The 27,419-nt window shown below is 41.8% G+C and overlaps 2 protein-coding genes across 2 annotated transcripts; one reads left to right on the top strand and one right to left on the bottom strand.

Annotated features, from left to right (window-relative positions):
- Positions 1 to 94: 94 nt before the first annotated feature.
- Positions 95 to 13,245, bottom strand: TRMT6 (tRNA methyltransferase 6 non-catalytic subunit). The gene is made up of 11 exons (XM_084201960.1): positions 13,126 to 13,245; positions 11,588 to 11,715; positions 11,073 to 11,182; positions 8,813 to 8,904; positions 8,642 to 8,725; positions 7,380 to 7,504; positions 5,772 to 6,136; positions 5,456 to 5,541; positions 2,301 to 2,403; positions 2,133 to 2,219; positions 95 to 1,228 (listed from the first exon to the last, which is right to left on the bottom strand). The coding sequence occupies exons 1-11, from the start codon at positions 13,218 to 13,220 to the stop codon at positions 1,055 to 1,057; spliced, it is 1,449 nt and encodes a 482-aa protein (XP_084058086.1). The 5' UTR covers positions 13,221 to 13,245; the 3' UTR covers positions 95 to 1,054.
- Positions 13,246 to 13,529: 284 nt separating this feature from the next.
- MCM8 (minichromosome maintenance 8 homologous recombination repair factor) lies at positions 13,530 to 26,685 on the top strand (the record flags this gene model as incomplete). Its single annotated transcript, XM_084202233.1, has 18 exons — positions 13,530 to 13,659; positions 13,839 to 13,913; positions 14,199 to 14,281; positions 14,465 to 14,614; positions 14,947 to 15,050; positions 15,915 to 16,113; positions 16,895 to 16,980; positions 17,850 to 18,001; positions 18,837 to 19,035; positions 19,810 to 19,840; positions 20,124 to 20,264; positions 21,271 to 21,412; positions 22,018 to 22,213; positions 22,474 to 22,687; positions 23,339 to 23,548; positions 24,142 to 24,218; positions 24,700 to 24,889; positions 26,593 to 26,685. 18 exons carry the CDS (start codon positions 13,530 to 13,532, stop codon positions 26,683 to 26,685), a joined length of 2,472 nt encoding a protein of 823 aa, XP_084058359.1.
- Positions 26,686 to 27,419: the final 734 nt, after the last annotated feature.

Here is a 27,419-nt window from a genome sequence, read left to right as displayed (position 1 = left end):
CCTCAAAATACTGAATTTTACAGCTTTATCACGTCTCAGCACTAGATCCCAAAGCTCCAGGTTCTGTCCAGTCAGTGCAGACACTGATGAGGGAGGTCCAGAATGGAGGCCAAGCCCTCCTGGCTCTACAAGCTCCCACTGGGGTGTAATGGGGTGCAGCCAGCAGAGTATTATCCTCCTAAAGCCTGTGCTGGACCTTTTTATTTCCAAAAAGAGGGAAAAGTAAGAAAAAAGATAAATCTCTTTAGGGGAAAACACCCTGTAGTTTAATTGAAATGGCAAATGCAAAGTTAAAAAAATTAATAAAAAAGCCCAACATCTGAAAGATCTAACAGTAGAATAAATAAATATACATACAGCAGTTTTCAAAATAGTCATATCTTAAAAACATACAGCAACTCTCAGAAAATGTCTTGGAAAGTGACAGACAATATTAATAGTGACATTGTTTAAATATTTAGCATTTTAATTTAAGAACATGCACTTTCTCCTCTGTATTTATTTCAGGAAAATGTGGAGCCATGCTGTAAGCACGGGGTCATCTATACTATTAGATTTCTCTTTTTATTGTTCCTTTAGAAAAAAAAATGTTATGATTTTTGCTGTTCATTCTATTTTCTTAAATCATTGAACAGAGCTGAGTTCTGTGTTCCAAGTGGGAGCAGATCACCATGTAGAATCCTGAGGGGAATCCTCTGCTGCCTTTCTGGGAGAATGGATGTGTTGATTCCAACTCAGGCTTTTAAAAGCCTATCTCATAATCAGATCTGGCAACAAACAAACAGATTTGCTGCACTGAGGCTTTGTCTGCTCTTGATCTTCTCTCCCTCTTGACGTTCCTATGGGCTCAGTGGGATGTTTGCTCCCAAGGGTTTTCCTAGACATTCAGATGATGTGAACTGCTAAGGAGCAGGTGAGTCCTCCCTCTCCTGCAGTTCTGCTGTTTCCTCTGACAGATGCACAACAGGCACAGCCCTGTGCTGCCAACAGCACAGAAAGGACTTGTTGTTTCACTAAACTCCTGAGATCTAAACCATGAGTCATTCTCCAAATGTTAACAAGGAAGGTCTTGAAGTTTGCATCTTTTAGATGATGGCTCTTCCATCTTTAGTGCTTCTGAGTTACTGGAATCAGATTTGCCCTTCTCCAAGACAACAGTGATGCCAGACAGGAGGTACCCTCCACCTCCACTCATGGTCAGCTTGGGATGGCTGCGATCTGGTAAAACCTTTAAAACAAACAAACAAACAACAACAAAACACAACCAAAACACACCCCACAACCAGCACCTGTAAAAATCCACTCTGTGTGTGCACATCATGTTGAGTAATTTCAGCTTACAGGATAGGATGTAATTTTTTCCCAACCACAATAACAAACAGCCATTTGGGAAGTGTATTTATCTTTGAAGTAGCTGCAGAGGAGAATGCAGTAGTAGAAATCCATAATAATACAAGCTGCTGCCTCACTGGTTACTTCTTCATGGCCTTGCCAGCAAAAAAGATACAATAAATATCTATACCAATAATTCTAAATATATATTATAAAGCCAAGGCTTGAGGCCCATGAAAGTGCCATGATGTGCTCAGAAGTGAGGTGCTCTGCAAGGAACCACAGCTGCTGCACAAACCAGCCTGGAGGGATTCTGTGATTTCCAGTTCTGTCCCTGTCACCCTTCTGCAGCCACAGCACTGAGCCATCCCTTTCAGCCACACTGCACCTTTGTGTAAGGACTGTCCCTCCAGCTGTGCCTCCTCCTTGCCCCAGCTGTAACTGCAGGTCTCAGAGGTTTTACCTGTGTCCAGGACACTGCAGGGCTGTTCTCACTGAACATGCACACAGGACCCCTGGTCAGGCCCACTTTGTGTGGACATCTAGGAATTATTAACCCTGTCACTCTCCTACAAATATTTCAGGAAATGTTTAATAAAATGCAAGAAAGCAAAGTCTTTCCATTGGAAATGGTGACAGTGAAGCATTAAAGCTCTTCAGAACAGCCACTACTCTAGGGCAGAGCAAATGCCTGAGCTCACACATGGGTTTCAGTCAGTCCAACCTCACCCCTTGTTTCAGGGAACATTTTGCTCCCCAGAATTCCCATGGCTTTGGTAGCCCCCTGCTGCCATCCTTACCTGGTAGTTCCGTAGCCAGGTTTCGGACAGTTTCAGGTTGATGACTCCACCTCTTTCTCTCAGCTTGGTGTAACATTCCAATAATGGCTTAAAAAACCGAAGAGGAAGTTACACAGCAGAATGGCACCAAGCTTGAACTGTAACAGCTGAAGTAACATCCTGATTTACCTCTTTATATTGGCAGTAGACAACAAAAGGCCTCGAAGGAGCAACAAATTCCAATAAAGAAAGTAACAAGGGTGTGGGATGAAACTTGCTGGCTACAATTAGGCTGCAAAAAAAGTTTCATGCACATTAGTTTTCTGCTTCTGAAACCTACTCACCTAGTAACATTTCCTCCTCCTTAGCACAGCAATCAATTACAGCTTAGAAGTGTCTCATCAGCATGTTTTCATTGCTCTGACAAGTCCCCAAATGTAAAAACAAATCATTACTTCCTTCTGGTGTAATTAAGAGGCTGAAGCATTGCTCCCCAAAGTGCAGAATATTAAAAGCATTGCAGGAGCACTCACTTCAGCTGTGTCCACAATAATTCTTACAGTCTAAGAAATTTCATGTTGCTTGCTCTTCCCAAGACCATTTTCCAAATACAATTTAAGTTTTGTGACTGCCAAATGTTGCTTAGAATGTAACCTCAGTCATGACTCTTCAGACTGAGTAGTCCTCATTTAATAGTTTTATATAAAGAGAATATTTAAAGAGAGAACAAATCCTTAAAAGGCATGACTAAAAACCTTTTAAAAAGAAACTATGTCCTTGACAACCTAAAGGCTTCATATTTTATTCTCCATCTTCATTTTAACATCACACAATAACTTGGATCTACAGGTGGTTGAGATTCTCTACCACTATCTCCAGTTTTAATCCAAAAAAGTCACTTCTGAACTACACTTCGAGAAATGGTTGATAATTAGTTAATTAGCTATTAAGTGGTGCTTGTGCAGAAAGAAGGGGCTAATTAAACTCCTTCACAGTGTACAGTGACTACTGAGATGGCCCATCAATTAATATTTGTTCTCCAGGGGAATGTGCAGCACTGGAGCAGAGTTAAACTTGCCTGGCAAAAGGGAGGTAAAAATTTTTAGCATGATGTAAATGATGTTAAATTTTGTAAATACTACAGAGATAAGGAGGTGAGATAATTCTTTTCCAATTGTTCCCACTTTGGTTGTTTGCCAGCCATGGCCTTGCAGACCATTTACTTCTAATGCAAACCCCAAAGGAATTGTTCTCCATCATGAACCAAGCAGGCCATAAAGGAAAGACTCATCCTGTGCCTTGGAATGCTGCACTGGCACTGCCAGGGGCTCTGCCAGACTCCAGGAAGGGAAGTGAGGGCTGAGAGACTGGGCAAAATCAAATGCTGCTCTTTCATATGGCAGCACAGATTGCTGCCAGCAGGGAGCCTGGCTGCAGGGAGCCTGGCCAGGCACAAAATGGATGCAGTGCGTGAGGGGGGAACAGGAAGGGGCAGAGGGAAGGAGATGGTCTAATTCTGAACACATGGCGTGCCTAGGAACACATTTCTGCTTCCATAGTGTCAGGAAAATGGAACAGTCTATCTCTAAAGTCTTCTTTAAAAGAATGCCAAATACCCAATGAACATCTTCCTTTTTCCCCTCAGTGGCCTAACATCAGACCTCAACTCTCACCAAAGGAATTGAACCAACGATCCAGGACAATGTTTTACCACACAACAGCTCAGAAGGTAGAAATTTATCTGGAATGGTATATTCTACATTCAGTAATAAATACTGTTGAATTCAGGTACCTAAAGTTGGTACCCACCTTCACCTAATGAACAGCTTTTCTTTACTCTGCCAGTAAGTGCCAGTCCTTCTCCCCACCTCCAATGATAAGCACCATTTCCCCTATCCTTTCCTTGTTTCTCTCCTGCAAAAAAATCCCTGAAGCCTTGTTTTCCCTGTCTGTTTCTAGTCTTTAATTTGAAGCATTTCCTCATTCCATTCCAAGTTTTCTCAAGGAGCAGTGCCTATAAAAGGCATATGACTGAAGAAAGGGGATCAGCCCTCTGGGACAGTGCTCTCAGGCACCATAAATTCTGTTTACCCCTATCCTGCTGGAGCCTTCCTAAAGCCAGGAATCACTCATCCCTTCAGGAATGTCATTTGTTACAGCTTTCATGCATTACAGAGGACAAAAGGAGGATAAAAGTGATTGAAAACAAATAAACAAGAGACAAATACTAAACAGGCCTCCTTGAACTCAATCAACAACTGTGTTATTTTACACAGAAGGAAATGGCAAGTGAAGTCAAATATTAATTTTGCCTTTGCCAGATCATGCACAGATATTAATTACAGTGATGGTGCAGCAAACAGCAGTGAAACCAGACCCAGACACTGCCACTATTCAGGGCGCTCCATGGTCACAGGCACTGCCAGACAGACATGCAGAGCTTTTTACAAACCTCCTTGGGCACTTTACTGCTTCAGAGAACACAGAATTACCTGGTTCTGCATGTTTATAAATTCTGCCACTTAAATATCCTACATGAGGTGTATCAGTGAGCATGAGTTAAAACATTTCATAGTAATAAACCCCAAAAATTATATACAAGCATTTGAAAATAACCAGTAAATATGCAGTAAAATTTATCCAAGCAGAACAGCTTCATTTCCAGTGAACCAATATTCTTTGGAAGAAAACAAATTAATATGTTATTAAATTAAATGAATTAATGTTACCTGGTTAACTTGAAGCACTTCAGCATTTGCTAAGATCATGGTGAAAAAGTCACACCCATCAAATGCTCTTACACTATTTTGGAGCTTAATTTCTAGGAATATATTGATAGCATTTGTTTTTAATTTATGATATTAAATCTTTCTGCTAAATTGTTCCTCAGGAATAACTGATCCTGGGTAAAACAGGTAAAATAAACTTTGGTGGTTTTTTTTTCTTCCTTTGTATAAAGGAAATTAGTTTCTAAAAACATCTAACCAAAAAAAAAAAAAAAAAAACAGAACAACAAATTCAGTTCCATTTTAATGAACTTAAAATTTCAGATTCTACTTTGCTAATTAGAATCCTGTTATTTTTTTGGGAGTAATTTTGAATTAGATTCTACCTAGGTTCTGTTTTCTTGGGATAGATTTTTTTTTTTCATTTTTAATATTTGCTTGTATTTAGTTAACTTTTAGATCATTTCAATCAATTTAAATGAAAGAAAAATCTCAACCAGTGCCTTTTGTGCCCCCAGTTCTCTGCTCCATCCCATGGCTCCCATGGTCTGGGATGTTTCAGTGGGAGCACAAAATTGGGAACACCATTCCCAAACTGACAGCTCTAAGCAGACTCACCCATCTGCATTCTTCTCTCTCAGCAAAGCAGCAGCTTCTTTCAGCTTTTTCCTTCTCTCCCACTGCTTTATTTGCTTTTCCCGGACCTTTGAACAACAAAACAAACAGTTGGCACTTTAACTGGTAATTATGTATCAAATCATTATTGCCTGGACTGCATTTTCAGTTTTTGAGTTTTAACGTAAGAGAAAAGACAACTTCTAGAGTTCCACTTAGACACCTGACTAAGCTGCATTTCAGCAGGGCTGAATCAGATAGCAGAATTTTATGTCCACAGATGTTGTGAAACCTGAACAGCCACAATAAATATTCTTACATTTTCTTTATTTTCTTTTTCTTTGTTCTCTTTAAACTCTACATCTTCAGCACTAATGTCCATTGTGTCTTGCTCTTCTGTTGGACTGATCTCCATAGGTGCTTCGGTAGCAGGTTCCTCCTCTGCTTCCTGCAGGGAAGTCTGTTTCTCCTCACTCAATCCATTGCTTTCCTCTTCCACCAGTGCATTCTCCTCAGGGTCTGCAGGCAGAGTCTCTGTACTGAATGTCCCAGACAGGAGACTCTGCACTTTGCTGAGAGGAAATTCATGAAGATTATCAAAAAAAGGTTTGGGAAATCCAAAACAACTGGTGGCAGCTCTAACAGGTCCCCCTCCTGGGTACATCTGAATGATGGATCCATAGCCTGTGGGAAGGAAAGAATCAAAACGCATTGGAAAGCCAGAATTCTTAAAAATCTAAAATTCTTTCTAAAATGCTTAAATGAAGGGTCCATTTAAAAAAAAAGGAAGTAAACTGCCTCTCTTAATCAAACCATCAAATTTAACAAGCTGTGGAAATATGCCTCAAGGTAGGAAACCTTTATTGAAAGGACAACAGGTACTGAAACACAGAAGGACAAGGTAACTCATGGAATATTTGTGTATTAAACATGTACTTAGGATTAGCTCAGAAGCTAACATTAGCTTCTTTCTTCTAATATATGAGCTATAGCTCACATAAGCAGTGACAAATTGCTAGAAAAAGCTAATTTAATAAATAATTAAAAAGCAGAATTGTACAGTTTCTGTTCCTTATTTATGGAGTTGCTTGGATAAAACCCAAAAGTTAATGTAAAGAACTTTATTAGGCAAAGAATTTCTTTAATATCCAGGCCTCAAAGTAAGAGCTGTGAGATGTTAAACACACTCAATAGTTAACTGAGATTGTATCTTATTTACTTCAAGAAGCAGCCCTTCAAGAAGGCCAAAAATCCAACCTGCAGTAGCACTGCCTGTGTGCTTCCCAGACAATAGACAGCCCATCTGTGTGCACATCACATCACCTCCTGCCCTTCCAGGCTTCTGGAATATAACTGTCACCTCTCCCTAGTGTCTTAGAATAATGGAACTGATAACTGAGTTTCAAATTGACAAATCAGGAGTCAAACTTCTCCTAGAATATGCTGAAGGAACTGTCACATACTTTCAAAACACACACTAAATCTGGTGCAGTGAACAAGAGGAACTGCAACATTTCCAGTGCTGTCAGAATTCCAGTGGCACTATTCCCGTTTTCTGCCATTCATTTTCCTGGACTTCCAGGTGTCTGGGAACAATCTCCATACAAGCTCTTCACAGCTTTTTCTGAACTCAATGTCAAAATGCTAAGAGAGGAACTAAACCAAATCTACCTACAAGGCTATAAATTTAATAAAAAATAATTATATAAACAATTATATCAAATCTAATTCTCATTTTTTAATGTTTTTTTTAAGTACTGAAAAAAAATCCAACTGATGCAAAAACTTTCTCCAGTGGAAAAACAAGTTTTTCCTTGAATCCTGGTGGTGGTAAAACCAGTTTTCAAAAGCTGAGGAAGCATTTTGGAGTGCTGCTTTCAGCACTGCCCCACAGGTGTGTATTTGCATCCCCCTTGGTGTAGCTTACCCCCCATTCTCTCCATCACAGCCCCCAGCACCAGGCCTGCACACGTTTCCATCACAATCATCTTGTTGCCAGCGTGGATGTTTCCCAAAGTCAGCATCTGAGCCAGGGTGTCATATCTCAGGTGGCTGGAAGACAAGAGGGACTTAATAAACACCAGTTTGCTTACAGATACTGCCTACTAGCCCAGGAGCCAGCTGGGTTACAGGTAGATTTGGGAAAATCATCAGTGACCCTCAGAGTCACCACACAGAAACTCATAATTACACATCTGATAATGAAGAACTAGAATTGGAGCACAAAAAATCAGCCAGGAAAACCAAAAGCAGGATGTGCAGTAGGGTGCCCATAGCAAAGTGGACATCTTGTTCTGTGCCAGTCAGAGAAAATATTTTTTCAATCTTTTGTTTGTTTTTTCTCTGGCATGTCAGCTTTGTAAAGAACAAGTGGTATGGATGCATTTCCTGATCCAGTAATGAATCCCTTGTGGTTTTCACCTGTTTTGCAGGAGCCAGCATCACCTGTAACCCAGGATCAAAACCCAGCACATGCACTGAAGAGACTCAGTGACAGCTACAGAAATTACAACTAATCTTCAATAGTAAAAAGCAGCCAAGTGAGAGATGTTGGAAGGAGAAGGAAGAAGGTTTCAGAAACCTTAAATAACATGTATTTGAAGATTTTAAATCCCAGCATCTTAGATCTACTATTACTTCCTTAAAAAATGCATCAGTGCACTGTTACTGTCTGTAACAATGTATCTCTTAGGTGAGGTGAGTGAAAATCAAACGGGGCCAGATCCCTGGAGTCATGGCCCCATCTGACTCCAACCCCAATGTTACCCACAGGCTGTTAAGCTCCGGAGATTTGAGGATTTTGCAACCCTGACAAGCCAACAATTCTTGCCTGTGGTGTGTGGCTGGTTATGTTGTTACTGAGCCAGAACCAAAGCAGGTAAGAGGTACCTTAGAAAATCAAAGAACTTTTGTCTGTGTGGGCAATTAGCAAAGTGGTGTTGATAGGGAAATGGTGAATTCTGGTGCTGCATGTAAAAGAAATATTTTTCTGAAACTGAATTTCTCCTGTTTGCTGCCATATTAATTAATTTTCATTTTCACATTATCTTTCATTAAATCACAATCTTCACGCTCAAGGGAAAGAGAAGAAAGGTGAGTATTGTATACTTTGGTATAGTGCAGGTATTTAAAAAGTATTAAAGGATCTTTCTGTTGTCATTTGAAAAAAGAAACCAAATGAAAACTCACTTAATTTTTCCAGGTTCCCTTGCATAATACATGGTTGAAAGGATGCGAGTGGATGGTTTCACAATTGTAATAACAGCCTCATATCTGTAAAAATACATAGTAATGGTCTTATTTTAATCTCAACAATTTAGGGAATTACCAAGTATTTTTCACATTTTAAAATTCACTTACTTTTTTTTCTTCTTCTTTATGTATTTATCTTGAGCAAATTCTGTTTTGTCTCTGAATGTTGTACTGTTCTCTATTAACTGCTGAACTATTTCCTTGGAAGAGACAATTCATTTTTGTTACAGCTAGCATTTATTTCTCATTCATTTCATAGACAGTATTTTTTTAAGCAAGCACTGAAAATATTTTCTTCCAATAGAGGCATGTATACCATGAACTTCTCCTGACACTAATGGCAAAGCCAATCTTTGTTAACCAACAAGACCAGTGAGGCATTACACTGACTATGTGTAGGAATTTAATCACATAGTTTTGCTTAAAAATCGTAGAAATGAAAATGTTCATCCTGGAATATTCAGTAATATTTCATTAAATCCAGCTCCCTCTTTGGGTCTCTCTGATTCCAGCATGTCTGAGGGTACCTTTTTTCCCTGTTCCATGTAGCTCCTCCCCTCTGCTCTGGTTAATCACCAGATATCTCCCTCACTTCAATAATTTTTTCAGTCTCACAAATTTTGCTCCACTACTGTACCAACTCCTTGCACAATGTCCAACTCCTTGGCATTTATTACTTCCTGCAATACTCCTCCTGATTTTTTTTTTCCTTCTCTAGTTCCCAGGTCTTCCCAGAATTCCAGTTTTGGTTTCTTGGTGTCCCTGTTCTCATCTCCACCCTTTGCCAACCCAACTTTCTTGTGCTTTCAGATTCCAGCTGGAGGGATCATTAGGACCTCCAGCAAAACCAAACCAATCCAACAGGACTCTCCTCGCCTTTATGGGGTTTATCTCCATGCCAGCAACACAAGAACAAAAATGCTGCTGTTTTGGGTTCTGTGATCCAAGTAGTTTAACTGCTAAAATTATGGGTTCTATTAAGCATGGAGGGGACAAATGCGAAAAGGAGTATTTTCAATTTGGACACTGCAACTCCCCTTGTGCTTTAAAAACCTGCTCAAATAACAGCGTGGTGCAAGTATTCCTCACTTCCTATTGTGCTTTTCAGGCCATTATTCCTTCAAACACTTAACATGTATGATTAATGATTCAAAACAGCATCTCTTTCTTTTTTGATTTATTCTAGGAAAAAAATAAATTCAGTGCTTGGGTTATGTTGTTTAGTAGGGTTTGGTTTTTTTTTGTGTTCCAGTAAAATTTACAGTGAGGAAACAGGGAAGTGTCCTGCCTCACCAAGACACACTGTTCACAAACAGGAATTCAGATTTTAACAGACATTTAGGGAGGAATAATATCTATTGCTGCTAATGTAGCTTAAAATGAATATTCAGTTACAGTCCAGAAAGCAAGAGTTAATAAAAGCACAGGAGATGCATGGCACAGGCTTGCTGAGGACACACAGGAAAGTCAGAGGGATCTTCTGCCATGGATAGTGAAAACAAAAACCATCAAAGCTGTCAGCCTGATTAGCACATTCTTCTCCAAGAGATAACACAACCAGCAGCACAACCATGGAAACAGGGGAACCATTCCAAACTCCTTGGACCCAGCAGGCAAAAGCAGAAAAACTGCTCCAAAAAGCAAGATGCAAACAGGAGATGAACTTGAGGTAAGCATGAGCAATTTCCTGGTTTTATTAGAAAGGGTAAACCAAAGACCAAAGAGGATTGTGCCTGACAGCATCTGCAGAACACAACCGGCTGCAATGCCTTAGTAACAATTTAAGACAGTTTAAAGACCTTTATGAAAGGTGCAGGCTTAAATACCAACCCCTTTTCTAACAGAACAGAACTGATCTCTTGGGAACACTCTGAGTTTTCCAGGTACAGATAAAGCACCAGCATCACCCCTGTGTGGCAGGCACTGCACACAGGCACACTGCTAGTACATTTCTTACACAGTGTCTTTTGATAAAAATTCATTGCTTGGCCAAAATATTTTCCTACACCATTGACAGTTTAATTATTGCACAATTTTAATACCCCTGTAATACAGAAATAGTCGTTTAAACCTTATACACAAGCAAAACTAAATGGTGATTATGTGAGCTTTTTTATCTGTTATGATTTCTGATGCCACAAAAATTTATTCTTTACTCTCCTCTGACAAAGTTGCCAACCTTACATAAAGTGTTCTCTGAAAACAGCTTTAGCATTTTTGTAAAACCAAAAAAAAAAAAAAAGACTTGACCAGATGAACAAAGAAAAAGCACTGAAATCTATGCACAGATAAAAAGAATAACCTTTTTCAGAAACTAAAATATAACCACCAAGGTAGCACAGAAATGACACCAAAACCTTATTTTTACCTGTCCTTTAATACCCTTGTCCTTCAAAGCCTTTATGTCATCATGAGTCAGTTTTTGAGACTTCCCATCGTCAACTATGTTACGATTATCTGTCCCTGCTTCCTTTGTTTCTAAAGGAAAAGGATACAGATTTGTAAAATCTAGCTCCAAATAAGTGGGAGAAACACATGATTTTAGTGTCACAGAAAGCAGATTTCTCGTGGTTAAACACACATTTTTTCATGGCCTTCTAAAGTACAGCCTAAGCAGGGAAATGTAATATGTGAGGTAAAACTGAATGTAAATAAAATCACCCAGACTAAGGTTCAAATTTTCTCCCACATGAAAAAGATTATTTGTTACAGGACTAGTGAAATCGCTGATCAAGACAAAACCATGCACTTTTATGACAAAAAGAATATAAGCAGCATGTAGTTAACAAATGATTAATAGAAAGCTTTCCCAATTTCTTTCGTATTATCAAGGAAACAAATTAACTTAAAATAGTTTTTCCAACTATCAATCCTCTGGAATACCTGTGGTAGTTTCTTCCACCTCTTGCTTTGGCTGGAGGTTTCCACCACTGGTTACTTCAAACGTAGTTCCATAAATATGTCCAATGGCATTATCCAGGTAGAACCACTGCTTCTCAAAAATTATTTTTCTGAAATAACAGAAAAGTGAGTAATACTTAAAGCATTATTTTTATTGTATCTGAAACCCTATATACTTGAGCCTGAACTATAGCTTTGTATATGACATTTTCATCTATATCCCCAAATAAAACCAGGACAAGCACACAGTGAAATTGACCACAAAACCCACATTAAACTGAAACTGGTCAGGAAAAGAACAAAGAACTTAAATAGACCATATAGGAAGAACTTTTTTTTTCCCGCCAGTTGAAAAGATTTTTCAAATGACAGATAAAATCAAGCTATGGCACTTGTCAGCATCCTTTTTTAGAAAGTCAGAAATATATTCAATCCAAGCTGGGTCATGCAGAGTAGAAGCAAAAAGATGAGCATGGTCCTGTATTTTGCAAAGCTCCTCTGAAATAACCTTTGCCAAAAGACTATGAAGAAAACAGACAGGAATCCTGGAAATGTTTCATTAAAAAAAAAATAAATTTACCACCATTTTCATTTTGATTGCACCAAGGCAGGGATGCGTTTTATCTTCCTTCACTAAAATTGGGATTCACAAAGTCTTCAGCTTTCTGGCTGACCAACAAATGCTGCCTTGCTATCCCTGGAAATACCAATCTTGGCAAATGAAACAGGTATCAGGATCTGTGCCACACCCACATTCAAGTCAAAACTTGCCAATATGAGCCATAATTATGCAAATTATACTCATCACTAATACCGAACGACACCATTTTCAAACCAGTCCCGTTCAAGCATAGCACCTTTAGATCTCCATCCCACTGAATCAGACACCTGGCCACATTACCCAACACTGACTTACGCCCGGGGAGAGTCCAGGCCGTGCCCGGCGATGGCAGCACTCCCGGCTGGGCTGCAGGCGCTATCCTGCTATGCCAGCTGGCCCGGGAGAAAGAAACGGGAGCCCTTTCCAGGCACCCCCTCCAAAGCAGCAGCTAGCCGCAGCGGAGCGCCGGCATCCTCCTGCACAGCAACGCGGCCGAGCCCGCTCAGGCCAATTAACAATCCTCATTAGCGCTTCACGGAAACTGCGCGCCGCGGCGGGCAGCTCCGCTCCGCTTCCACCGGCACCGGTCTGTCCCCGGCACCGCCAAACCCTCTGAAATCTCTTCCAAAGTCGTACCAGCAATGCGGCCAGGAGATCTTCTGGGCTTAAAGGGGTTTTTTTTTTGCCATAGGGACCGAGACAACATTAAAACCTTTCCCGCCGCCTGTCACACGAGCCTCGTGGGGCCGCTATTCCTGCCTGGCGCGGCGGGACCGGGACAGCGACCGGCACCGGGACCCCCTTCCCTCCGGCGGGGCCCGCCACAGCCGCACCGAGGGTGGCGGGGGCGGAAGGCGTAAACCGCGGCCGAGGCACCGAGGAGCACCGACGGCAAGGGAGCCGCCGGCGCGGCGCTCACCTGCGGCGCAGCACCGACACCGCCTTGAAGACCTCGTCCCGCTTGAGCACGGCGCAATCGCCCTCACGGATGCGCGCGCTCGGGCCGCTCTCCATGGCCGCCGCCGCCGCCGCTCACGCCGGGCCCCCGCGCAGGCGCCGAAGCCGCGCGGGCGGGGCCGCGGCGGACGCGCCTGCGCAGTGCGGCAGCGCGGGAGGCGGGAGCCGCGTCTGAGGGCAGCGAGCGCCGGCCCGGCCTCGGGGCTCCCCGGGCCTTCCCTGCTCTGTGCTGGGGGAGAAACGGCCTGCCTCCCGCGGGGTCCCCTCTGGGAAACAGCACTGGTTTCGATTAAGTGTCTTCCGGTAAAATCTGTTTCCTCAGCTCGGTTTGCTGTCGCGTCCCCGGAGTGGCGCCGGCAGCGGGAGATGAACAGGGAGCTCAGGGGCAGGGGATGCGCCCGGGGCAGAGGCTTCCAGGGATGGCGAGGAGGATGGCGAGGAGGAGGATGGCGAGGCAGAGGACAGAAGGGAGAGCCCAAAAGGATGCCCGAACCTGGTGAGCCAGCCCCTGTGCTTCTGCTTTCTGAAGCCATAATGCTTTTCTTCTAACGCGCTGTGCTAGGCAATACAGCTGTTTGTCTCCCGTGGTCAAAAGAATCGCTGAGAATAAAACTTGCAAAACTTCACTCTCCATATTCTTTCAATCCACATTATTTATTTTTTTTCTTCCCCCAGCAAAATCTCGCTTAGTCCAGTCAACGATGGACCAGTTTATTCCCTATAAGGGCTGGAAACTTTATTTCTCTGAAGGTATTTTTAAACCTATTTTCTAGAATTCACTACGTGTAGTGTTAGTAGAGTTATAAGTTCAATAAAAAACAACGAAAATTTCATCTATAAAAACATAAATACAATAAAGACTTCACTCTTGTCATATACTGTAACTTTTGTGATCATTACTGGGATCCTGTGGAGATCTATCATCTGCCTTAGTTTTGCAGTGCAGAAAAACAATGGAAGAAAAATTACCTGTTTATGTATTTTGTGAAGTGGAAAGAATTATTTCTGCCGCTAACATGGTGTGTTTCTAATTAGTTTACAATGACAAGTCTCCTTTTGTCCAGAAGACTCAAGCCTTTGAAAAGTTCTTCATGCAGCGCATTGAGCTTTATGACAAGGTAAAAAACAAAGCCAAATGTATCCCACCCCAACAACCTGTTGTTGATACAAGAACACTACAGATTTTCAGTGTTTTTTCCCATCAAAACTTATCTCCATCAGAGACCTGAAACATTTAGGACATAATTTGGGTGTTTTGCTTCTAATTTGAAGTGTATTTTGTCATTTATGGTGTTTCCTAGGATGAAATAGAAAGAAAAGGAAGCATTCTCGTGGATTATAAGGAGCTAATCCAGGACAGAGAGCTGACTAAATCAATACCAAATATATCTGCTGAACTAAGGGACATGCCTCAGAAAATACTGCAGTGTATGGGTCTGGCAATTCATCAGGTAAACACCAGGTTCTGATACATGGAAGCAGAACCCTCACAACAAAAAAGAATCAGTGACACTTAGAGGCAATTATGTTATAAACCCCACATCTCTGCGTTTTTCTTTCTTAGGGCAAATTACTGTTTGTTTAAAACTCAAATCCTTCAATCTCTCCTCTTCCTGTATGACCCACAAAATCACATTTTGAAGTTGCTTTGATCTTGGTGCATTTTTCTTATTCATCATTGGAGCAGTTGACTTAAACTAAATGTAGTTCTAACAGCTGTGTCTCTCCCTGTTGGGAGTTCTGATTCCTGTGGGTATCTGTGTTCCCCTCCTGTTCCACGCAGGTGCTCACCAAGGACCTGGAGAGGCACGCGGCAGAGCTGCAGGTGCAGGAGGGATTGCCCCTGCAGGGGGAACCTGTCATAAACGTGCCTCTCATCCATGCCAGGTGAGGGGGGCTGGGCACTTCTTCTTTCCCAAGGAAGAGCTGTTTGCTTCCTGGCTATTCCTTGCCAGTGTCCATGCATGGCTTACGTGTTTAAGGGAAAACTGGGCTCTGTGAAGCTTTTTCCAGGAGAATACTCTACATTCTTATTTCTCTCTTCACTGTGACCTCAGGTCCTTGTGAAGAAAAAAGTGAAATGAAACCTCCTTATAAGCTGAACAAACAGCTTGAACTAGAAAAGCTTGTAAGTAGAGAAGTGGCTTACAAGCAGAACAACTATACTATAAATAGAATTGTATTGATTAAAAGCAGAATTATTTAAATTTCTGGAGAAGTTTTTAATGGAACAAATCCTTAGAACTTTATTTCTTTATCAGAAGTAATGGCATGTCACACTTCAAGGGTCTGAGAGAACTGGGTGTGTAAGCTTTACTGGAGTTCAAATTACGTTTTAAAACTTATTTTCTTTTTTATCATTGTTTTTAATTCCCTGCTGGTGGTGGCAGAGCCATAATCAAACTTTGGTCCTTCTGTGTCACAAGTCTAAATTCCAGGCTTTATATGAAACTATGGAAAGAGACAGTTATGGATGATCTAAAAATAATGTATTGCTAGGCCAGAGGTGTCACTGGGTAAACAAACTGTACTGTTTGAGGCTGTTGAGATTGATTCATGTGAGAATATTGAATATTCTGCTGCTTTCTAGAGCAAGAATCAAAGGCTGTACCATGGATCTGCCAAAAAAGTACTTCTGAGTGGTTTTTTCTGGATTTTACCCTTTTTAATTGGGAGCAGGATTTTTTGTCTGTTTGTATTTGGATGGGTTTGGGGGTAATTTTTTTCTTTTCTTTCTGTGTGCTAATGCAGGGTATACAACTATGAGCCTCTAACCCAGCTGAAAAACGTGAGGGCCAACTGCTATGGCAAGTACATCGCCCTGCGTGGCACCGTGGTGAGAGTCAGCAACATCAAACCCCTGTGCACCAACCTGGCCTTCGTCTGTGCTGCCTGTGGGGATGTGCAGGGTGTTCCTCTCCCTGATGGGAAGTACACCCTTCCCACCAAGGTAAGCCAAAACCATTGAACTTCGTGCTTTTTGTTGTTTTCACAAAAAGCAGCACCACAGGTGTTAAAAAACTAGGGGAAAAAAAAGTCTTTAACGCTAGGTCAAAATACTGACATGTTGAAAAATAATTAAATATACCTTGCAACTTTTCTTACTTCAGACCCTTGTTACTTGTTGAAAATGTATTCTGTTGGAATGGGATATGTGACAAAAAATATGTAGAAATTCCCTGAAACCTGGAAAAAATGTTATCTCTTTTTAATTTCCATTTCACCAGTTGTGTTTAAAAAGACCCACCTTGCTGTGGTGGTCTTTTATGCTAACATTGTTTGTTTTTTTGTTTAGAACTTTCTATTTTAATTTAACTTTTTATTATCTGGATTTAAGAAGTCATTAGACATAGGACAATGCCTGGTTATTCTCAAACCAGTTCACTGAGGAGATCACACAATTCTGCTGTGTTTGCTCTAACAGCTGTGAGTCAGAGTTCAGGTGTCTGTGCTTCATAAATCCTCATTAATTATGTACATTCTAATTTGTAGCCCTAATTTAATTGTCTTTTTTTCTGGAATGATGCTGAATTTTATTGCTTTGCAGTTTTGGGTTGTTTTGTTTGTTTTTGTTTGGCGGTTTTTTTGTTGTTTATTTTTTTTTGTTGTTGTTGTTGGGGTTTTTTTTTTATGTTTTGTTTTTTTGTTTTTTTTTTTTTAATCAAATAAGATGATTTCACCCTAGGACTTTCAAAAAGCCTGGGAGTGAGTCAGAATTCCTGTTGTTGCAGTGCCTTGTTCCTGAGTGCCGGGGCCGGTCCTTCACAGCTGACAGGAGCTCTCCTCTCACCACCACAGTGGACTGGCAGTCTGTCAAGTAAGCACAAAAATGTGATGTGACAGGCTGGCTCAAACTGTGTTACAGTGTGACTTTAAAAATCTTACTCTTTTGCAGCAAGCACTCTCCAACATTTGTATCACAAAGCAGTTGTTTTATCCAAGTGCTGGTATACTTTGTAACCTACCCTGTAACAGTTTCCTGGAAATTCCTTCTGCCCTTACCCAGCTCTTGTGCTCTGTGCTGCATTTCTCAATAATTTCTAATTGCATCTTGCATCTATGATTTCATTATTCCCTTTGACGAGCTGTAATTCAGCTAGAAAAACCCTGTTAGGTTACATTGGTCAGCTGTGCCACTTGGCCTGAATGAACGGGAAGTAAACTGGAGGGTTAAAAATCTTAGTTCGAAGTGGTATTCCTGTAAAGTCTCGTGCTGCTCCTAACAGCTCCAGAGGGCGCTGTTCATCACAACTTCTTCGGTAAAGCTTGGCTTGGCTTCCAGGGAATCTCAGAGCTCCAGGTGCAGAGCCGGAGCTGGAACTCTCACAACCAGAGAGTCAACTGCTCTTCTTGTTATAGTCTGAGAAATTCCTTGGACTTTTCCAGGGTGGGAATAACTATTAAGAATTCATGGGGGCTATAATGTCTGAGCTCTTATGTTGTTTTTTTTTATGAGTCCCTTTTACTTTATGTACTGTACTTATTTCTACATGAACGTGCTCATCAGCGGTAGAAAATCTGAATTTCAACTTGGAGTTCACAGTTACTGCATTTCTGGGCTTTGTGCATGGTTTATACCCATTTAGTGAAGCGTGACCTGAGGAAGATGGCCAGAGCTGCAGGTGTTGTGTGCTGCAGCTGCCCTGGCAGTGCTGCAGGGTGTGCAGCTCCCCTCGTGTGTTGCAGGGTGCAGGAGCTCATGTCAGACGACCAGCGGGAAGCAGGACGGATCCCGCGCACTATCGAGTGTGAGCTGGTGCAGGATCTCGTGGACAGCTGTGTCCCAGGGGACATGGTCACAGTCACAGGCATAGTGAAGGTGGCAAGCACTGAGGAAGGTGAAGTGCAGCATCTGAAAACTCCTTTTTCCTACGGTGGGGTTTTTGGTAGTGCTTACACAAGAACAACAACAGTTTCTCCCCTTAGTTGGGGCTCTCGGTACCATAAGTCCATAAAGTGTAAATTTCTTTGGAAGTTACCAAACTTTTACAATGAAGAGTTATTTTAGGGCGTTATTTGCTTAACATTTTCTCTTCAGTATCTCCTTCAGACATTAAGAGAACTGTCACACTGTTGTGAAGGAGAGTTATCTTAATTTAGTCTCCCTAGAGAAATTTTTCAACTCTTTTTTTTCCTTTTCTTTCCCCAAGTGAAGAAATATGCTGTGCACTGCTCTGAAAGAATGCAGATAACTGCAAGACTGTTTTACTCTGAGACTTCAGGCTCTGCTCAGTAATCAATCTATATAGAAAATTATTAATTATTAATTGATAATTACTGAATAATTACTATGCTACATGTTTAATGCTTCTACACCATCCATTTTTTTCCCCCAAAATATTGAGTAGAAACATTTTATATTCAACTTTGCTTTGACAACAATAATGTAATGATTTAAAATCCCTGGAAAATTTTATTTATTCTGGGACAAAAGTCTCTCTAGACATGTATCCTCAATTTCAGGAAAATATTTATTGTGTACATAAGTGGAGGCAACTTAAAAGAACAAATGTAGCTAGAAACTTATTTTGCATCAATTTTACAAAGTGCAGATGCTCAGTACTTAAATATGTACATGTGCATATTCTGACTTACTCTATGCCATTTGTAGATCATATGAGTGCTTATTGACAGAAAAAATGCTCCATCATCCTTTCTCAATTTTTCTAACAGGAGCTTCTAAAAACAAGAACGACAAGTGTATGTTCTTATTGTATATTGAGGCAAATTCTGTCAGCAACAGTAAAGGACAAAAACTGAAGAATTTTGATGATGAGACCTTTCAGAGATCATTCATGGAGTTTTCCCTTAAAGACCTCTATGCTATCCAAGAAATTCAAGCTGAGGAAAATCTGTTCAGACTCATTGTGAAGTAAGTTGTATCAGACCTAGGCTGGGTCTAGGGTTAGACATGTATCAGTGTGACACCTTCAGACAAATGTGACAGCTCATCCTAAAGCTGTGAAATGTCTGAGCATTATGCAATAGAAACCACAGAGATCTAAGAAACTGCAGTGAGCAAGGGACTTGGGAGGGAGGTAGTGCAGTGAGAATGTTGGGACTTTGGGAGTGGTTAGAGATTCAAGAAGTTACCTGTGTTCTTATTTAACCTTAGACAGAAAGCTCTGGGTAGAAAAACAATTAGTTAATTTTGATCCTCACCGTGTAAATTCAACTTACAAGTACCATTTTGTCCTCCAGTTTTCTACAGTAGAGGAAAGAGGTGCAAGAACTGATCAGAGGGTGTGAAAGACCTTCAGTTCAGGCTGAAAAGTACTCTTCTACCTGGGATGTCCCTCAGGCCCTCCCAGTGGAGTCGAAGAACACAAACCCAGCACTTTAAAAGGAGCGTTACAGGCAGTTACTTGATTAGGACAAGAACAGGCGCAGATACCACTGGGAAGCTGGTTCTCCTTTGTCTTTGTGGGGACTCAAGTTGATAGCTTTTCTTGTTTCAGTCATCTCTGGTTGTCGAAAAATTTCAAGATATTTGATGCAGCTGATGTCTGTTGAAAATTCAGCAACAGCTACCCAAAAAGTTTTATTGTTTATGAAGGTGCTCTGTGATGAGAGAGAGGACAAGCGATTGTTTATAGTAAAACATGATTTATCTTCCACTTATGTTACCTTGTGCTTTGCTTTTCAGCTCTCTTTGTCCTGCAATCTATGGCCATGAGGTAAGTAATCTAAAAACTCTACTTGTAATTCCAGTTTGAAATGTTTATGCCCCATTCAACTCCTAAAGGATTCACAAAGCTTATATGGGACAGGGGGAGGGGGCAGGGACTGTTTTTACAGATGACTGTGGCTCACAGTCTCTTTTGGTGTCAGGGGAGTGGCAGCCTTACACACTTAAGTTCAGAGATCCAGAAGGAAAGGTTATTGCAGGCAGTTCTAGGGAGCTGTCAGTGCTGGTGACCACAATGGAATGCTTACCAGTGTTGGCCTCTACCACAACAGGTTGTGAAGGCAGGGTTGGCCCTGGCCTTGTTTGGAGGATGTCAGAAGTTTGTGGATGACAAGAACAGAATCCCAGTGCGAGGAGATCCACATGTTCTGGTTGTTGGAGATCCAGGATTAGGAAAAAGTCAAATGTTGCAAGTATGGTTTCCTTTATTACTATTTTCTGCTTTCCTCTGTTTTCTTGTTATCTTGACTTGCAGCCATGGTAGGATAACTGTGCTGAGACCAAAGGGTTGACTGAGCCTGGCTGGAGCTATCTTTTCATGTGGGATGCCTCAAGTATAAGAGAGTTTCCAAAGGGCTCTCCTGCCATCCAGGGAGCCTGTTAAAACACCAAAGCAGATGTCCCTGGTCATGCCCATGGGCTTTCAAGGACAGGCTTACAGGCCTGCTGTCCTGCCCTTACACAGTTCTTGTCATCAATGCTTTTCCCCAGTGAAGAGGTTCACTCCTTCTGTCTTCATTTAACTGGTCCATTGTGAAATGAAGTAATTAATCTTTGAACAAATGCAACTTCAGATACCCTGTGACTCTCCTCCTGTGAGATTTACTTCCATTCCTTACCCTATTTCCATGTTGCTAGCACAGATCTTTTTGGGAAAGGGACCCAATGCTGTATTTGGGTTTTGATCTCAGTAGGTATTTCTGCATGACTATGACAATTAGTACCAGATTTTTTTTTCCTTAAACTGAATGATTTTTAAATTCCATGTCTTTTTCCATGGTTACTGTGAAGTGCAAGAGGGACAGAATTCACCTAGACCTTCTTTAAAAAGTCCTTCTAATGTGGACCTGTTGCACTAGGATATGATTTGCACTTAGCCAAAGTGATGGATTTGTATGCAAGCATCTTAACAAAGAAAATTTTTAAATTATTCTTTTGTTGAATAAGGACTTTCCAGCATAGAGTAACTGATTTGTTTTTTTTCATTGTTACTTAAAAAAAAGTATACCATCCAAGAAAAGTTACTCCTGTTGCTTTGCAGAAGTATGTGTCTTGGAGTTGCAAGGGGTTAGAACTTCACTGTTGGGCCATAATCAGTGGAAAGAAACAAATTTGGGTTTACTTTGAATTGTTTCTCTAGAATGAGGCTTATGAAATTCTTCACTTTGAGGAAGGAAAAAGTATTTGTTTCTCTTCTAGGCCGTGTGTAACATCGCTCCTCGAGGTGTTTATGTTTGTGGTAATACTTCCACCAGCTCTGGCCTGACTGTTACCCTCTCCAGAGATGGCACTTCTGGAGATTTTGCCTTGGAAGCTGGTGCCTTAGTGCTTGGAGATCAAGGTAATCCATGGAATGCCACAGGTTCTGCATAGCCATTTGTAAGGGGCAGAAGAGTGTGTGCTGCTGAGTCTCAGCTAAGCCAAAGTGCTCGCTTAACTGTGGACTAAAAGTGCCTGTTTGAAGTATGATACTGGGCTTCCACACCATGGGAAGTTCAGAGCTTCTCCAGGGGCTTCTCTGGGGGCAACTCCTGCTTTCCTAGAGTGTAGGGAAGCTTCAGTTCTCCAGTTCATATACCAGACTTACTGTGTCAAAGAACTGGGATTTTTTTTTTTTGTTCAGGGATCTGACTTGATGTCAGCTGCTGGACTCTTACTGATTTTGAAAAAGGACTCACTTATGAGATATGTTTTTAAAAAGCTTGTTTTGTCATCTTAATGAATCACCGGAATGCTGCATCCCCAAGTCAGGCTGAGTTCGTAGTGGTTTGGTTGCATTTCCATGGAATGAAAACAAAGCTGGCTGAAAGGGAGATTTTCCAATGTCTCCTGCAGTCCCTAGGGCTCTAAGTTGGATTTCTGATGTAGCACTAGATTGTAGGACAGGCTTGTCCTTCAGTTAATGTGTTGTCTGATAAGTCTTTGTCCTGTTTTAATTGCTTCCAGGAATTTGTGGAATAGATGAATTTGATAAGATGGGAAACCAGCACCAGGCTTTGTTGGAAGCCATGGAACAGCAGAGCATCAGCCTGGCCAAGGCTGGCATTGTTTGCAGTCTGCCAGCTCGGACATCCATTGTGGCTGCAGCAAACCCCGTTGGAGGACATTATAACAAAGCCAAGACAGTGTCTGAGAACCTAAAGTGAGCCCTTTTTGAAATGCTGCTTTTATAATTCACATTCAGGAGTAAATGCTTCTGGCACTCTTGTAGCTTGTGTACAATTGCTTTCTAGAATTTTGGAGTGTGAACACAAACTTTAATAATTTTTAGTGGCTTTTGAGAGAGAAATTGCTGTTGTACTTTATTCTGAATGAGCAGGACAGGATGTTTTACCTGTGTTTGAAGTGGAACAGAGTTGCTATAATTTTTCCACTACTCCAAGTTCCTTGTCTTTCCTCCAGAATGGGGAGTGCTCTGCTGTCAAGGTTTGATCTGGTTTTCATCCTGCTGGACACACCAAACGAGGACCATGACCACCTGCTGTCCGAGCACGTGATGGCCATGCGGGCCGGCCGGCGCGCCGCCTGCAGCAGCGCCCTGGTGACACGGGCCAGCTCCCAGGAGCATTCTGTCCTCCAGGCCACCTCAGATCGACCCCTGCTCGAGAGGCTGAAGGTGGGACTTGTCCTGGGGCTGCTGCGTGAGATGCTCTAAAGCAAAATTGCTGTGTTGGGTTTCAATAAGGAGATACAGAAGTGGGCTGGGCGTAATAATTTGGTGCAATATGATCTGTGATGGAGTGTTGAATCCAAATAAAGAAACGTGGAAGCAAATCCTTGGGCATCTTCAACTCCATGGATTTGGGAAGTATAGGAGAGGAAACAGGTTTCTCATTAGACTTCAGTGATGGTTTTAAAAACTGATATTGTCAAATGCCAGGTCTTGGGAGAAATACTCCTACCGGAGGTAAACCCATGCACTTTTGGAAACAGGATGTCAGCAGTGATGGTTTAGTCTTCTCTGGAGCTGTGGGAATTGGGATTTTCTCTTTTTGAGAAGGGATTTAACTTTATAACAAATTCTATTTGGCACTCCCTATCATTGCAGATAAGAACCCTTGGCTGCTTTTTCTGGAATGGCCAAGTGTGTGTTTACATGTCTGAGCATAGCATAGGGACTTGAAGTACACATATACATACATAGACAAAGCACCAAAGCTCTTATAGTGGCGACTTCACCAGATAAAGCATAAAGATGATCATTTGATATGAAAATTTTTATTGTATAGAATTCTGACAGAAATCTAACTCTTTATAATGGTGCTAGATTTCAGCTGGGGAAAACTTTGATGCCATTCCCCATCAGCTGCTGAGGAAGTACGTGGGATACGCTCGGCAGTACGTGCACCCAAGCTTATCTCCAGAGGCAGCACAAGTCCTCCAGGAATTCTACCTTGAGCTCCGGAAACAGAACCAAGGAGCAGACAGCACCCCCATCACCACGAGGCAGCTGGAGTCCCTGATTCGACTGACAGAGGTAAATGCAAGCTGGAATGCTTAAGGGATTGAAAGCAAAGAGATTATTTCTGGGATACTACCCAAGTCCTATCATTTTTTACAGCTTATTCACCCCTATGCTTTTTATGTTTTGTTAAAAAAAAAAAAGAAAGTGAGAATGCATCAGGCTTAGAAGTACTTAAGAGCTGCTGTTCCTTAAAACTTCTTATAAAGCAAAACACCCTCGAGGAGACGGAAAGAAAATCTATCACATTCCTCAAAAGGAGAAAAAGCAGGTGCAGGCAGGAACAACTGCTGCCCACCTTGAACTTAGACTGCTTCTGTTTTCCCTAACACTGCCTAAACAGCACTATCTGTGATCTGCTGCTTCACAAGGCTACACTGCTAAAAAGCAAATAAACTCCAAATGGCAGTCTAAAAGTGCAAATATGCAAGAGGACACATTGACACACTAACAAAAAATAGGAAAATCTTCCTCTAATCCTGTAGGCTTAGGTTCTATCTCTGCTCCTAAAATTTGTATTTGTAGCCCTTGTAGAGTGATTGTAGCCCTTTTTCACATCAGTTATGATATATATTAAACTTTTGTGGGATATTTTTTTCTGTTTTAAGGCACGATCAAGGCTGGAATTAAGAGAGAAGTCTACCAAGGAAGATGCTGAGGATGTAATAGAGATAATGAAATACAGGTAATGGAAAACACTGCTTTAAAAATAAATAAAGCATCACAGTGCTATTCATTTGAAACTTCTTTTCTTTACGTATTCAAACACAATGAAGAAATCACTTTATCAAGCTTAGACCCATGATACTACTATTTGGATTTGCTAGCTGCTCCTTAAAAGCTGCCCGCAGCCCTAAGTCAAATACAATTGCTTAGGCTTGTGAGTTGTGTGGTCACAGTGGTTCTGGGCGTCTGGGCACGGTAATGCACATGTGAGGCTCTGCTGAAGGGTTTTTTCTCCCCATGAGTACTCTTTGGTGCAGGGGAACAACTAAAGTTCAAAAGTGATTTGGATGAATGCTTAGTCTAAGTTCCTAAAGAGTGACCTGATAGGGGGTGGTTTTCTACATAGCTTCTGAAAGTTCTCTCAAGCAGTCACATTTATGGAATCAAATCCACCTATGTTTGTATGTCCTGCTGAGAGTTTGATCTCTTTTTGTTTGTAGCATGCTGGGCACCTACTCGGATGAGTTTGGGAAGCTGGACTTTGAGCGCTCCCAGCACGGGTCTGGGATGAGCAATCGCTCGCAGGCCAAGAGATTCGTGTCTGCCCTGAGCAGCGTGGCACAGAGAACCTACAACAACCTCTTCGACCTGCAGCAGCTGCGCCGCATCGCCAGCGAGCTGCAGCTGCGGGTGAGCTCCCCCTCCAGCAGCCACACGCTGCCAGGCCACCCTCAGCTACTGCTGCCAAAGGGAGGGGGGCTAAGGCGCCTCTGGTGAGCCTCTGGTGAGCCTCTTTGCAGCGGCAGAGATAACCAATGTGCTGCTGTTGGGCTGAGCAGAGCTCCTGAGGTGTCTCTGTGAGCTCCACTGACCCCACAGCTGTTTGCAACAGCAGCTCCTTGCACTGGTAAGGGATGATTTGACTGATGAGGCTGGTTCTGAGGAAGATCCTGGTTTGAGCTGTGAAAGGCAATGGTGGTTTCAGTGCTGCACTCCTTCTGCCTCCCCAGAGGACACACCTATTTTTGTTCCCAAGTTTAGACTTGTGGTGTCCATGTTCTATTTCAGCAGTGCGATGATGTTTCTGCATCACCTCCTCTGGATTAAATATGCCTTTCAGGTTTTCATTCCTGCTTCAGACACCCTGAAGTTGCATGTTGAAAGGAACGTCATCTAGGACACAGGGCCACAAACGCATTCTGCCCTGTAATTGATTTGCATTCTGTACTTGTGGGGGCTTCAGCCAAACAGGACTATTTGTATACTAACTGTATTTTTGCTAACTGTAATTTTGCTCCATCAACTACTTATTGAAGTTAATTTAATTAACTCTAATTCTCCCTTCATATATAGAATATTTTTGCCCGCCCAGGGATGCCATTTCTTGCTGTTCCTTTGTGGTCCCTGGGGAGTCCCCGGGGGCCCCCTAAGCTGTATGTTGGCTGGTAGCAGCAGGCAGGCAGGGAGACTCCACACGGCTTCTGAGAGTGCTAATTAGATGAGGGTTTATTGGGGGTGCCACCCCCGGGAGCAGCAGGGTTTCTGAGAAGGGGGGAAGGGGGAGGGAGGGAGAGCCTTGGGAGAAAAGGGGCCAAGAGCTTCTCCTCTCCCTTGCACAGCTTAACAGGGAGACTAAAAGTGGTTGCAGAATAAGACTTGGGCCAATGGGATTACACATACGTGATGTTGCAGGGGAGCATCACAGGCTTGGGAATATACCATACATTTTCAAGGGGTGAGACAGAGCATACCATTTAAATAAAATGTAACACAACACATCAACTCCTCTGGATTAAATATGCCTTTCATTTTTTTCATTCTTGCTTCAGACATCCTGAAGTTGCATGTTGAAAGGACCATCATCTAGGACACATGGCCACAAATGTATTCTGCCCTGTAATTAATTTGCAGTCTGTTCTTGTGGGGGCTTCAGCAAACAGAACTATTGATAGCTAACTGTACTTTTTGCTCCATCAACTACTTATTGAAGTTAATTTAATTAACTCTTATTCTCCCTTCATATATAGAATATTTTTACCCATTCAAAGTTCTATACCTGGAAATCAGGGAGAATTGTAGAAATTATGCATTTCTGTGGTAGATACTTCTGTTTCAGAACTGGAATTTATACATATGTAGCTGCACCCTTTCTTCATGTCATAAAGGAGAGACTGCCGCTTCTGTGTAACACTGCAGTAAAAACAGTGTGTACCTAAAGCAGAAAACAGGGGGACTGATGGTGTGAGACCTCCTGGTAGGTGAAGAGTTTGCTAAGGAAACTGACTTATTCTTAGCCCACTTCATTTCACTACATTCTTTCAAATGGTTTATGTTGCTTTCCACCAGGTAAGATGCCATTCTTCAATTTGATATTTTTGTCTTTATTTTCCCAGGTATCTGATTTTGAAAGCTTTATTGGATCCCTAAATGATCAGGGTTATCTTTTGAAGAAAGGTTCAAGAGTTTATCAGCTCCAGACCATGTGAGAAGAGTCACTGTGATGAACTTCCTTGGGATGATTGTCCCCCTGGACTGCTGACCTGCAGCAGGGAGGCACATCCTGAGCTGAGCTGCACCTGCCACAGCTCTGGCGTTTGCTGGGCTGGAGATTCCCCTGCAGAAAATTAAACTGGAAAGCTGCAACAGGACAAACTGGCACGTTGTATTGCTGCCTGGCTCATCCTGCAGCTCTCTGTTCCAAATGGGACCTCATCATCCTCCTGGAGTGGAAGGTGTGTTTTTATACTGTTACAGTGCCATAAAGGACTACTTCTGAAAGAGATGCTGGACCCACAAATTTCAGCCCAGAAATCTTTCATGAGAGGATGGTATGAGCTGTACTTTCAGCGCTGTAGTTCATTTAAAGTCTAGAAATGTTTCCAGTATGTTGTGACAACACTGTTTGATAGCTGTTACCAAATGACACTTAACTCAAAACTGACTTGGTTTTCTGCTTTGAAACATGGTCTTTGAAGCCAAGGTGTTATTTGAAATCCAAGGTTGATTTAAGAAAATATCCTTATTAAATTTGTAAAGAAGGGATTGGATTTTGACTTGCATTAAACTTTATATATGAGAAATATTATTTGTTCAAGGCTGTTTAATGGCCATTACAAGATCTGTAACACCAACAGGTTCTGTTTGTTTCTGTGTAACTGTTCCTGACACACAACCATGTGTGCTCACCACGGGTGAAGTGCTGAATGCTTCCTGACTGATG

This window comes from Fringilla coelebs (genome assembly GCF_963513975.1).
Source record: "Fringilla coelebs genome assembly, chromosome: 3".
NCBI classification, from domain to species: domain Eukaryota; kingdom Metazoa; phylum Chordata; class Aves; order Passeriformes; family Fringillidae; genus Fringilla; species Fringilla coelebs.
Note: the sequence above shows the minus strand (reverse complement) of the source record. Positions and strands in the feature narration are given on the sequence as shown.